Raw genomic sequence first — 14,130 nt, forward strand, 5'->3', positions numbered from 1 at the left:
GGTAACATGTCTGCCACTCCTGATGATATACCTGTTGGGGCAGACCTCTTTGACAGAAGCCCTCTACAGTGGGACCCCGAGGTATCGCCTAAAGAATGGGAACATCTCTTCCCTGAAATGGACACCTTCCAGATGGAAGCCCAGTCCGGCCTGAGGAGGGAGCCTCAGGGGAAGAAAGAGGAGGAGAGGCCTCACAAGGAACAGAAGGAGAGACCCCACAAAGAGGAGGAAAAGTCCAGCAAGCTGAAGAAAATGGGGATTTCCCCAAAATTGACTTTTCAGCTCTTGAATTGTCTCCATAATGAACAATTGAAGTTAGAACCACAGAAGAACAATGACATTGACATAACAGAAGTGACAGTGAACGCTAGTATAGCAACAACAGACTCACGCACAATCAAGATGTAGGGTGGAAACAGGAAGAGAAGAGAGGAACCTGTCGAACGAGGTGAAAAGACAGGATATTTTGACAGGTTTAAGTTTCATGTTCCGCCGCAAATTCTAACAGAACCAGGGGAACAAAGGACAGTTTCTGTATGGAAGAAGAAACCTCTACCGGAGGAGCCACTCTGTGGAAAGACGCATCATATAACAAAGGGTGAAGTTGTTTGGGACCCCAAAGGATGTGACCTGACACATCAGAACCAAAGGGATTCTTTAATGTGATTTGGAACTTTTTGACAAACTCTAATGACCTACCTCAAGACAAGAACATTGCAAAGATGACAGATATAGATGTATCAGACTCAGAACCGTTCAAGGACACCACACAGGAAGAAGAGGTGAAAAACGAATGGTACAAATGGGCTAAGTATACAGCAAACAAACACATAATGGACAATTGTATATTGTGTAGTAAATCACCTTTGTCGGATCTCATAATAGTTCCTGAACCAGCATCATTTAAAAACTGTGCAAATTGGAAAAATGATCATTGTACCAAGACAAAGTATTTTATTCCCTTGTGTGACATAGAATGTAGGATTGCTCGAGGGAGCACTAGAGGCAGAACCATATTAAATGAGACTGGGTTGGGAGACAAGGATTGTGCTGCCTATGACATTAGAACTGAATTAAATGGACCTCAATTAGACAGAAGTACTGTGGTTAAAGGAAAATATGAATGTTTTTACAGCCATAACACCGAAGGAATTGATGTAGGAAACACCACTGTAGAATGTGATACTATTTGGGTACTAGAGACTGCAGGGGTTCGTAGAAATACAGATAAAGGGTTGGTGGTAAATAGAAAAGGGGTGTGTGGTACAATAACTCAGGTTGCGCCATCTCTTATTATGCAAAAAAATCAGGACAGAGGTATTGCGGATAGTTTCTGGATGTGTGGAAAAAACAAACTGTTGAATGTACTGCCAGATGGATGGACGGGTCTTTGTACCTTAGTTAGAGCAATTCAACAGGTAACCATTATTAAATCACCCCATGATGACTATGTTAACTCTAGAGTTAAGAGGGCGTATGAGAAAGAACCTGAGGTATACCTTGATGCAATTGGACAGCCTAGAGGGGTACCTCGGGAGTTCAAGGCAAGAGATGAAGTTAAATCTGGATTTGAATCTATATTTTTGTGGATAATACCAAATAAGAACTTAGAGTGGATTAATTACATATACTATAACCAACAGAGATTCATTAACTATACTGACTCGGCTCTAACGGCGTTGGGGGAACAGGTACAGGCTACCAGTAAAATGTCTTGGCAAAATAGACAGGCTCTCAATTGGCTTTTGGCAGAGAAGGGTGGAGTTTGTGTTATGTTCGGGGATGATTGTTGCACCTTTATTCCCAATAACACTGCGCCTAATGGATCCTTTGCAATCGCTATGGCTAAACTTAAAGGTTTACGAGCAGAGGTTAAAACCTGTTAAGCCTACCCCCTACTTTTTCGAACATTCTGTTAAAAATTGCGCAACATTTCAGCGTCCTGCTACTCATGCCAGGAATATAGTATATGCATATGATTAGTATGTGTGGATAGAAAACACTCTGACGTTTCTAAAACTGGTTAAATCACGGCTGTGACTATAACATAATGTGTGTTTCATCGAAAAGCGGAAGAAAAACTGATCACCAAAATCTGGAAAATATATCAATGCGCCACTTGCATGTATTGTCTATTGGAAAGCAAATTACATGGGGCTGAGATTGCAAGTCCTACAGCTTCCACAGGATGTCGCCAGTCTTGTCAATTGCCTGGGCTTTGTTTCTTGGTCAAACGAGTAAGAGAGAGCCCATTCCTTCCGGTCTCCGACAGGATGTTTTGGAGTAGAAATTTCCGAACATGATTTCAAGACATGGAGCTATTGAATACACATCGCCCCGTGATCAATTTGATAGATTATTAACGTTTACTAATACCTAAAGTTGGATTACAAAAGTATTTCGAAGTGTTTTGTGAAAGTTTATCGTCAACTTTTTTAATTTAAAAAAATGACGTTGCGTTTTAAAACGCAGTTTTTTCCTTGATCACACACTTTTCATAGATCGATATTTAGGGTATATATGGACCGATTTAATCGAAAAAAAGACCCAATAGTGATGTTTATGGGACATCTAGGAGTGCCAACAAAGAAGATCGTCAAAGGTAATGAATGTTTTATATTTTATTTCTGCGTTTTGTGTAGCGCCGGCTATGCTAATTATTTTGTTTACGTCCCCTTCAGGTATTTCGGGGTGTTGCATGCTATCAGATAATAGCTTCTCATGCTTTCGCCGAAAAGCATTTTAAAAATCTGACTTGTTGGCTGGATTCACAACGAGTGTAGCTTTAATTCAGTACCCTGCATGTGTGTTTTAATGAACGTTTGAGTTTTAACGAGTGCTATTAGCATTTAGCGTAGCACATTTGCATTTCCAGATGGCTAGATGGGACGCATGCGTGTCGGGTGGAGTTAAGAGGTTAAGGCAAATGCTGGGGTTGACACTCATGTTTGGGATTGGTTGGACTTAGCATTGGGAAAATGGGGAGCTATGTTTGCTAGGAGGGCCATTATGCTGGTCGGGGGGTTATTGGCTCTGGGTATTGTATTTTGTTGTGTTTTACCCTTGGTGAAATCACTTGTGATCCAGACAACGGTTAAACAGATGTTTGTAAGAAGAGCTGACCCTCCGGTGATAGTTAATCCTGTGCCGGGTAGCCCAGGCCACTATACGGATGAAAATGGACAGTTATGCAATGCGGTTGGTGGACCCCTTGACTGCCCCTTTGGTAATCCAAACTGCCTGTATGGAGTGGTCCCTGGAGGTGGTTACGCTTGCCATGATTTTCGTAAGGATGGTTTACCTCTATATGCTATCATTCCAAATTCATAAGAAAGTCTACTGATACACATCCACAAAAAGGGTCATTTCCGTAGTAAATACAAGAGATGCTATGTAAGGTCTACTTTTGCTCACGGCCTTGTGTTTTTGTATGTTTTGTTGAATGTTTTTGATAGGTATATCAATTAATATATCTGTTTTCTTTTAATTAAAAGTTAGTTTTGCCTTCTAAATACTAGGTTAATTTTAAAAACATGTAGGTAACAGTGGGATATCCCGGTTACAAGTGTCTACGGATCATGTCCTGAATCTTCTAACAGAGGTTGGTATCGCTGGTATCACATTTGTTGGAGAGGTGTCTGAGAGGGAGGATCATGCTGAAAACTTAAATTTAGAATGATGTTGTGTCAATTTTATTTTGTAACTGCATGGAGGCCTCGTGTTTTCTCAGATTCAATTTATTATTATACTCATTGCTTTATTATATATTTTTTTCTTTTTCACGTAACTGAGATAACCTCAGGCAAGGCTTTGTACTTACATGCTCATGCTTCAACAAAATGTTATGTATTATTTTTATTGTTTCTAGACCGAACTAGATCTTTTACTCTTATGAAATACTAGAGATGTTTGGTCTAGTTAGGGTTTCTTTAAATGTTTTTAATTGGATCTTATACTCCTATCTATGTTATTATTTGGAGATGTTTGGTGTAGGTGATTTGTAAGCTTTATTTTTGTTAATCAACTGTTGGAATTATGCTCCACCATATATGTCCTTTTTGTGTAATTTTTGGTGCTTAATAAAGCACCAGAGGAGGGTTATATGGGAGAAATTATGTACATATATGGAGGAACATAAATACTGTAACACAAGAGAGAGATACACTTATAGAGTGCATTTGCCATTCTGGTAAAATGCATTGTCTATTGTATAGGAGAGGAGAACTAGAGGAGACACACAGGCGCCAGGACAGCTGGACATACAAAGGTCAGAGGGATATACAAAGGAGGGGGTCAGCCAAATGACCAACTGATGGATTATAGACATAACTCACATATTCTTAGGACATGGAGATGCTGAAGGAATGACAGGGGAGACACATAGTCTGCTGATCCAAGATAAAGAATACATTAAGCTAAATGCAGGGACAAAGCAAGCCTAGAAAATAGAGGAATGTATAGTATTTTTAGTATAGCTGAGCATGCTAAAAACAGAGGAGACACATAGTTTGCTGACCCTAGATAACATACATACAGAAGAACGCATTGAGCTGAGTGCAGGGACAAAGCAAGGGTCTTGTCATCATTAGGATCTAATGGAAACCAGATGTGGGCGTTATTGGGCTGAACAAGCAGGATGCACGGATTGGGATGTAACTTAATTTGCATGTGGGATGAACTCATATGTTGTGTGTGTATAAAATCAGAGCGAGTGCTCTGAAAAAGTGTGTGTTCCGCGGACCACTCCGGCTTGCGATACTTCTTTTATTAAAAGCCTATTGATTTCACAAAGTTCTTGATAGCGTCATATTTGAACCGATTTTCCACGACACGGCTCCGGTTCGGGACGTAGCCCCCGCTCCCTGCGCTGATCCCTCCGCTTCTGTGGAACCGGACCGTGAATCATCGCCGGAGGCTCTGAATTGGGAACCACCGCTGGAGGCTCCGGACTGCAGATCGTCTCCGGTGGCTCTGGACTGGGAACCCCCGCTGGAGGCTCTGGACTGCAGCTCATTGCTGAAGACTCCGGACCATCGCTGGAGGCTCCGGACTGCGGACCGTCGCTGGAGGCTCCGGACTGCGGACCGTCGCTGGAGGCTCCGACCTGGGGACCGTCGCTGGAGGCTCCGGACTGGGGACCGTCGCTGGAGGCTCCGGACTGGGGACCGTCGCTGGAGGCTCCGGACTGCGGACCGTCGCTGGAGGCTCCGGACTGGGGACCGTCGCTGGAGGCTCCGGACTGGGGACCGTCGCTGGAGGCTCCGGACTGGGGACCGTCGCTGGAGGCTCCTTGCCCTGGATTTTCACTGCAGGCTCCGGGCCATGGATCATCACTGGAGGCTTCGTGCCATGGATCATAACTACAACCTCCGGGCCATGGATCATCACTGGAGGCTTGGTGCCATGGATCATCACTACAGGCTCCGGGCCATGGATCATCACGGGAGGCTCCGGGGCCATGGATTATCACTGGAGGCTTCGTATGTGGAGCCGGAACAGGTCTCACAGGACTGGGGAGATGCACTGGAAGCCTGGTGCGTGGCACAGGCGCATAGGAGGTCTTGAGCGTAGAGCTGGTACAACCCGTCCTGGATCCGCCCGGCAAATGAGGGGCGCTAGCACAGAGCGCACCGGCCTGTGAATTCTCACTGGAGACACCTTGCACATCACGGTGCCTGACCAGTCACACGCTCCCCACGGTAAGCACGGGGAGTTGGCTCAGGTCTAAATCCTGACACCACCAATCACCCCGTGTCCCCCCCAAAACATTTTTTGGGGGCTGCTTCTCGGGCCCCCGTTGTTGTCGTGACTCCTGGTCTCGTCGCCGTTCCTCTAATTCCTCGTATCTTCGTCGTTCCGCTCTTGCTGCTTCTATCTCCTCCCTTGGACAGCGATACTCTCCAGCCTGCGCCCAGGGTCCTTTCCCGTCCAGGATCTCCACTCGTCCTTTTTACCACGCTGCTTGGTCCTTTGGTGGTGGGTAGTTCTGTAACATCTCATGTTGGAAGGCATGGACAAAACGCAGCGTCCTAAGTGTTCATGATTCTTTATTACTCAAAAACACTCGAACAAAATAACAAAGCAAAAAAACAAAACAGTTCTGTCAGGTGCAGACACTAAATAGAAAATAACTACCCACAAAACACAGGTGGGAAAAAAGCTACCTAAGTATGATTCCCAATCAGAGACAGCAATAGAAAGCTGCCTCTGATTGGGAACCTCACTCGGCCAAAAACAAAGAAATAGGAAACATAGTATGCCCACCCTAATTCCACCCTGGCCTAACCAAATAGAGAAATAAAACGGCTCTCTCAGGTCAGGGCGTGACAGTACACCCCCCCCAAAGGAAAAAAAAAGTGCAATCCAATCTCATCATTTAATGTGATGTATAGGGTAATGGAGTAGACTATTTAAAATGTATATATATTTCCTAGAATGATTGACAATAAATAATTGTAATTAAATTAAAATGTTGATATATATTGAGTTCATTACCTGAATGCATCTCGATAGCCTACAAATATGACTAGGCCTCTCAGACTAGGCCTAGTAGAAAGATCAATCAAGTTAGGTCTGGCAAATTCATGTGGAATTGGTAAATAATTCCAGCCATAGAGTATAGCCTATCACCATCAAAATAAAAAATGCTGTTCTTGACATGCACAATTAGAAGCATCAATCTATATAGTTCAAGCTTGACTAAATTTGAGCCCAGTAACTTTGCTCATCGCATCCTCCTTCGATTGTCTCGTCTGGCTGCCACGAGAAGCCCCCACCTTGGAGACAGTCGATCACGTCATTGTGGAGCTGCAGATCTGCACAAATTAGTGTGCGCGTGCCAATGGTAATGTACTTTGCAGGACATGCTAGCTGTTCTTGGCGGCGCACCATCACTTCAAATGCATTCCATCTTGGTGTTAACGGTTGGCCTAGACTACTGTTAGTACCGGTAAAACGTAAATTATGAATCTCAAATCACCCTACAGCTGACACACTTCGATTTCATCAATAATTTTGACTTCAATTTGGTTGTCCAAAATACTATCAGTCTTTGCTGATGAATGCCCTGATCTCTGGACAGTGAATTGGTTCAATGACATTGTTGTTTCGTCTCTTAATCACTTTTAATATATCTGAAAATGATGCATTAACCATGAATTTAACCGACTGTTTGTTTATAATTCAACTTTGCTCGGCCTTATTATCGATTTCACTTGCTTTGGCAATGTAAATAGAGAGAGAGAGAGAGAGAGAGAGAGAGAGAGAGAGAGAGAGAGAGAGAGAAAATAAATGCAGATTGGCGCTTGTAAGGACGGACTGTTGATAAGTACAGTCAATATCAACCTGACAATAACTGAAACGAAACCAGTCAGACTCAGGAGGTCTTGGGTGTAATAAGCAGGAAGAAAATCGCACATCATAACCATCAAACGAACAGAGGGTAAGCAGAACAGACCAGATGATATCACTATACATTTCCAGTTGGTTCGTTTTTGTTTTCTTAAAAGGGAAAATGTTTGGTTTTATATTACAGGATTCACTATGACCTAGGCAACGAAGTTGTGGGCACATACTGTTGTGGCGGGTTGGACTGGAATGTGCTTTGGAGATGACTTATTGGCCCAGTAATGCATTTCATTGTTGTCCACATGATATAGTAATACCTCTACTCTGATGTAAAGTATTACTGCTCCAGACGTCATGGCTTAGGAATTGTTCAACTGTTTTCTGTAATGCATTTGGCTACTCACCACTGTGGCTAATGATTGACAGAAGTTTTACAGTAACCAAGTTATTTATCAGGAAGAGACATATAAACCTCAACGTATCCAGACAGATTGGTATTTGTGCAATGAGACTGATCAGAAAACATTTATTTATTTTTTAGAGTAAACAATTGTACAGTTAATAAAGGACAAATCAAATAGAGAATAACACAATCATGTTTTTTTTTATACAACACTTGTTTTCAGTGTGGGTCTCAGGCTTTCAAGCTGCCCACTTGACAAAACTAGAAATATTGGTATGGCTGCATACCAACCGTCAACATGACGTTAATAGCATGTGGCTAGACTGTGCACATACCTCTCTTTAGGCCAGGCCAGTCGAACAAAGTGTTCTTTTATCACGTGTCCATGTTATGTAAGATATCCGTAGATAACACATACCTAGAGAAAGCAGTTTAAGATAGTGCCGTGTTCCAGGCCGACTGCATTGCGGACGCCTAGCTGCCAGATCTCACAACGCATGGATTGGTATTTAACATATCAGCTAACCACATCTTATGATATAGCAATCTGATGCCCGAATACACAGTCAAGGACGTGGCACACAACCATTGGTTAATGCAATGTAATGCCTGAAATGTAGTTTGTCTGGAACGTGACTATTATAAAAACAGTGGTGGCATTGTGAGATCTGGCAGGCATCTGAAATATAGTCAGCCTGGGATGTGCACAGCACTAATGACTGTATACGTGCTGCCCTTTTAGAGAAAAACAACATATTTGTTCACCAAACTGATAGAACAAAAGCAAAGGGCACAGCTCCACTGCATCAAAACTAGTTTTATTTAGAGTGGGACACCTGTGTTTGTCCCACTGTGTGTAAGAAATAATCAAATAAAGATCTCACTGCTCCGGACCGAAACGTTGCTGCTATGGATTTATTCTGTAAATAGAAAGTGAGTTCTGAAAAGAGCAAAATTGCGCCCTTTAGTTCTGAAGTAATAATAGGAGCAGATAGAGAGAAATAAATTGGTTATGAGTCTCAGTTTTACAGAGTTTAGTTCTCATCTGGTGGCCATGCTAACGTGTATGTTTCAGCTTGTCAACATGACACACTCCCTTATAGACCTTCTGGGTGTCCTGGAGATGAGTTGGTTCAGGTTTTTCTGTGACTCTCTAGGACTTCCCACCCATCCCAAGAGGCGATGTGACAGACATTGTTGAAAAGATGTTGAAGGTCTACAATGATGAAGGATCCAACTGCATGTGCTGAGTAATATCCGCTGTAATGGAACACAGGTGGGTTTTTGTCCTCTATGGGTATTGAAGAAGAGGGGGATACATGGTCTTATACACATGTTTATTCTACCTCCCGACAATACAACACCCTACGTGTGGACGCCTGTCATGAAAATAAACAATGACTTCCTATTAGTGACAATGACAATGACTTCCTATTAATGGTATTGATTGCTAAACACTCGTGCTGGCTCAGCAGGCAGTTTCGCCACAGCAGAGGGATGGCACAAGCTTTCTTAATTTGTCGTTCTTCCTGTTTTTTATTTGTTTCCGTCTTTTATGTTGCGTCAACATCCCTCAATAAAGCCACAACGACATGTGACAGACACATGACACTCACGCACAAAGCTATGTTTTTGTGAAATTCCAGAAGTTTTTGGACTGTACAAATGCTTGAACATTAAAAATCCTATTTTTCCTAACCTTACACCTAACCCTAAATCTAACCCTAACCCTAACCTTAATCCCAAAAACCTCAAATTAACCCTAAAGCTTAAAATAGCATTTGATCAAATTCAGGACCTGAAAAATGTCCTGACTTGTTTTCTTACCTTTTCAGGACATTAGGGTGAAATGTTAGGACAATGAGGTCCTGATAATGTAGGAAAACAAGTAGACACACACAAACACACTGAATAGCTCTTCTCTCTCTCAGCGGAGAGTGGAGCTGGAGGGCAGGTCTGAACGAGCATCAGTCCAGCTGTTCAGTGTGTGAGCAGGGGCTGAGAGACCCCGTCTCTTTTAACTGTGGACACAGAGTGTGCAGACAATGCATCGGCAGCTACAGGGACCAGCCTGCTCCATCAGGAGACCCTGGCTGCCCCGAGTGTGGAAAGAGATCCAGAACACATTCTGAACCGAACCTACTACAACAACATGGTATTAGACACCAAGAAAGTAAGACACCTTTATGAAAATTATGATTATTTTTCCGATTTATTTGTAAGAAAAAGTATCCTTAAAATGTTTATGGCTCAAAATGATTGACCAAGTACATTTGGATCTACGTGCAATTAGAATGTTCACCACCAATTTTCAAGTCACTATGCCAATGTTGTTCTGTTTGATTCTCAATTAACAGAAGACCAGCATGTTGAGGAGCATAGAGTAGTTTCTATCCCAACCTCCATTAGAGCTCAGGACGGAAGCACTATCATCGCCCCATTCATCTACAACTCTACTGTAAGAGACATCATCATCACTGTGCCAAAAACAGGTGAACACTTTATCATTCTCACACAGTTGATGTCTGTATGAACAGATACCGGTTTTAGTGAAACATCTCAGGTCAGATGTTATGTTGTGTTGTGTTGTGCAGACCTGGGATAACTATAGTTTTAACTATGCTTTGTGGAAAGTAACTATTTTCCCTGGGGAACAAATAGTTACTTTGGAGGTGACTACAACTATTTGAATACAGTATTTGGCAGCCATCAAATACATTTTTTTTTCAAATAACTTGCATATAATCAAATACTTTCAAATATTATTTGGTTTTCTGAGAGTTATTCAAAATACTTTCAGATATGATTCGTTTTTTTGAGACCTGTATTTGAATATCGAAGAAAAAAGTTGCCTTTAAGTTGAAACTCTATGTAAACTATATTTGACTACCTTACAGTAAGTATTTGAAAAGTTGGTATTGACAACTATTCTCTGCCCAGGTCAGATGGTAGCTGATGTGTTGTCATACGGTTGATTTACTTACTCCAGGATTCCTTAAATTCATATTCAGAACTGTAGGATTCCTACAATAATTATTGTTTTTCTTTATTATTTCTAGAAGCCCCACATAGCTGTTCCACACAACAAGGGTGAGGCATCAAACATTGTATTTCTTGTAATTCTATCTACTGCCTATTCTTCATCAAGTGTTGCTACTGTTCTATATACTACTAAAGTACGGCCCTATACACTTTATTGTGCACATTCAATTTCCTGACACCTTATATCAATGATGATTGTCCTCTTTAGGAATAGAATGGTGGACTACTTTAACTCAGTCTCTGTCTTTTCTCTCTTTTGTTTCTCCAGTGAGTTGAGCATCAGTTCATTACGCCTGCCCCAGGCGTACCATACAACCTGGTATTTGACAGCACAAAAAAACAACACCACAGATTTAGGCATTTTCCCCAGATCTAATTCATTCAACTTAGCATAAATATATTTTGATCTGGTGTTAATTCAAAATGGTGATATAAGTTTGATTCTCAGAATCAGTTAGCTGGAGCAATATACTCCACATGAATTTTTGTTATGGGACTTTGAGTATCTTCTGAGTGACAGAGTAAACTTATTCAAAAGAGGGTTACAATAAGAGTAAGGTGCTTTACTTCATAACTTGAACTTCATGTTTTTGTTTACATTTCATTCTAGTGAATGATATTCTCAAGACATACAAAGCCAGTCTGAGGAAGAAGTTTGCATTGGTGTTAGAAGGCACCGCAGTAGATCAAACTCCCCTTAACAGGATTTACACACAGCTCTACATCACACAGGGGGAGTGTGAAGGGGTTAATAAAGAACATGAGGTTCGGCAGATTGAATATACATCCAGGAGAAAAACATCACCAGACACCCCTATCGACTGTAATAACATTTTTAAACAATCACATGGAGAAGAGGAACGCATAAGGACTGTGCTGACGAAGGGCATCGCTGGAATCGGAAAAACGGTCTCAGTGAAGAAGTTCATCGTCGACTGGGCAGAAGGACAAGCCAATCAAGATGTAGATTTCATATTTGTGCTTCCTTTCAGAGAGCTGAATCTGATTAAAAAACAATGCAGTCTTCATGGACTTTTAAATGGCTTTCACCCTGAACTTTCTGAGATAGAAGATGTAAAGAACTACACTGATGGTGAAGTTCTGTTCATCTTTGATGGTCTGGATGAAAGCAGACTTCCCTTGGATTTCCAAAACAACGAGACACTGTTTGATATGACACAGATCTCATCAGTAGACGAGTTGCTGACTAACCTCATCAAGGGGACTCTGTGTCCCAAAGCGCTCCTCTGGATAACCTCCAGACCAGCAGCAGCAAATCAGATTCCCCGTGACTTGGTCAGCCGGATTTCAGAAGTACGAGGATTCACTGACACGCAGAGAGAAGAATACTTTAAGAAGAGATTCGGTGAAGGGAAACTAGCCAACAAAATCATAACACATGTAAAGACATCAAGGAGCCTCCACATCATGTGCCACATACCAGTCTTCTGTTGGATCACTGCAAAGGTTCTAGAGGATGTGTTTTGTAGACAGAGAAATGAGAGAGGAGAGATCCTTACAACTCTGACTGAGATGTACGCTCGCCTCATGGTCATTCAGATAAACCTGGCAAATGAAAAGTATCAGGGGCAGAATGAGAGGGATAGACAGAAGATCTTGGCATCAAAGAAAATCTTCATTTTGAATCTGGCACGATTAGCATTTGAACAGCTGCAAGAGGGCAATATCATATTCGACGAGGAAGACCTGAGAAACTGTGGGATTGATGTTAGTGAAGCCTCAACATACTCAGAGTTTTGCACAGAATTCCTGAAAGAAGAGTGTGGGTTGTATTCAAAGGTGTACTGTTTTGTGCACCTGACCTTTCAGGAGTTCCTTGCTGCACTGCATGTCTTTCACTGCTGTGTGAGCAACAACATCAAGGCCCTTGAGTCTTTCCTGGAGAATACTTCTGCAGCGCTTCCCTTGCATGAGTTGCTGAAGATGATGGTGGACAAAGCCATGAATAGTCTAAATGGACACCTGGACCTATTCCTCCGCTTCCTTGTTGGCATAACACTGGATTCCAATCAGAGATTGTTGCAAGGCCTACTGCCAAAGACAAAGATCAGCTCAGAGACTGTTGAGGAGATTAGAAAATACCTCAAGAATCCTGGTGCACATCATGTGTCACCTGAAAGGTACATCAACCTTTTCCTCTGTTTGACTGAGATGAAGGACAATTCAGTTCAGGAGAACGTTCAGAAGTTCCTTGAGTCTGGAGAAGAACTGTCACCTGCTGACTGCTCAGCACTGGCCTATGTGCTTCTGATGTCAGAGGAGGTGCAGGATGAGTTTGACCTGGTGAAATACAACACATCAGAGGAGGGGCATGACAGACTGCTCCCAGCTGTAAGAAACTGCAGAAAGGCAATGTAAGGCTTCAGTCAAGACTAATCTCACACATACCAGAAAATGATGAAATCTGAATAATTCTAGTCCACATTTTTCATAATATGTATGTATGCTGAGAGACCTAATAGCCCTAACCATTTGTGTGCGTTTGCTTTCATTTCACTTATATATATATTTTTTTATCAGAACAACAGGTTGCATGAGATCAAGTTATTATGAACCGATCCTACTCAGCAGACACCAAATAAAATAGGATTCAACAGTTTGCCATGGCCTGCACAACATCAGACTGAAATAATATGTTCTCTGTTTCTGCAGACTGTCTGGCTGTACTCTTTCAAATCAGGTCTGTGACACACTGGCCTCTGTTCTCCAATCTGCATATTCACCTCTGAGAGAGTTGGACCTGAGGAACAGTGAGCTGTTTGATGATGGAGAGTTTATACTTTTTGCTGGACTGGAGGATCCACACTGCAAACTGGAGACACTGAGGTCAGTACATTTGGAGACATCTTTATATCACCAAATCAAATTGTATTTGACACATGCGCCAAATACAACAGGTGTAGACCTTACAGTGAAATGCTGAATTACAAGCCCTTAACCTACAATGCTTTAAGACGTTTTAAGAAAACCAGAAACTGTAATATTGTTGGATTGTTTTGTTAAAAGACATAGTTTGGAACTTTATCTACTTCCCCAGAGTCAGATAATCTTGTGAATACCATTTATATGACTGTACAGTGTAAAGGAAGTTAGAGGCTAACTACAGTAGCATTTGCTTGCCCTAAAGCTAGTTTCAATTGCGCTAACGCAAGTTGGCAACGTCCATCACACTGAACACAGAGACATAAAAATGGTTTACACAAGTTCAACTGACTCTTGGGAAGTAGATAAAGGGCATCGTTGCCAATATCCCAAACAATCCCTTTGAGGTTGATTTTCAGAGCTCTAATGCATTCTGTTTTCCTTGATCATAATTA

The 14,130-nt window shown here is 41.9% G+C and overlaps 1 protein-coding gene across 3 annotated transcripts in view; it reads left to right on the plus strand.

Annotated features, from left to right (window-relative positions):
• Positions 1-14,130, plus strand: part of LOC115143982 (NACHT, LRR and PYD domains-containing protein 12-like) — an 18,379-nt gene continuing 4,249 nt past the window's right edge. The window contains exons 1-7 of one of the 3 annotated variants that reach the window (XM_065004064.1): positions 1-796; positions 8,908-9,026; positions 9,682-9,923; positions 10,108-10,242; positions 10,810-10,837; positions 11,401-13,167; positions 13,466-13,639. In XM_065004064.1, coding sequence (XP_064860136.1) covers positions 9,016-9,026; positions 9,682-9,923; positions 10,108-10,242; positions 10,810-10,837; positions 11,401-13,167; positions 13,466-13,639 — 2,357 coding nt within the window. In that variant the 5' untranslated portion in view covers positions 1-796; positions 8,908-9,015. Of the gene's footprint in view, positions 797-6,411; positions 7,442-8,907; positions 9,027-9,681; positions 9,924-10,107; positions 10,243-10,809; positions 10,838-11,400; positions 13,168-13,465; positions 13,640-14,130 lie in introns of those variants that run through there. The other 2 variants (XM_065004065.1, XM_065004063.1) reach the window with 2 other exon arrangements.

Source organism: Oncorhynchus nerka, linkage group LG2, assembly GCF_034236695.1.
Source record: "Oncorhynchus nerka isolate Pitt River linkage group LG2, Oner_Uvic_2.0, whole genome shotgun sequence".
Taxonomy (NCBI): Eukaryota; Metazoa; Chordata; class Actinopteri; order Salmoniformes; family Salmonidae; genus Oncorhynchus; species Oncorhynchus nerka.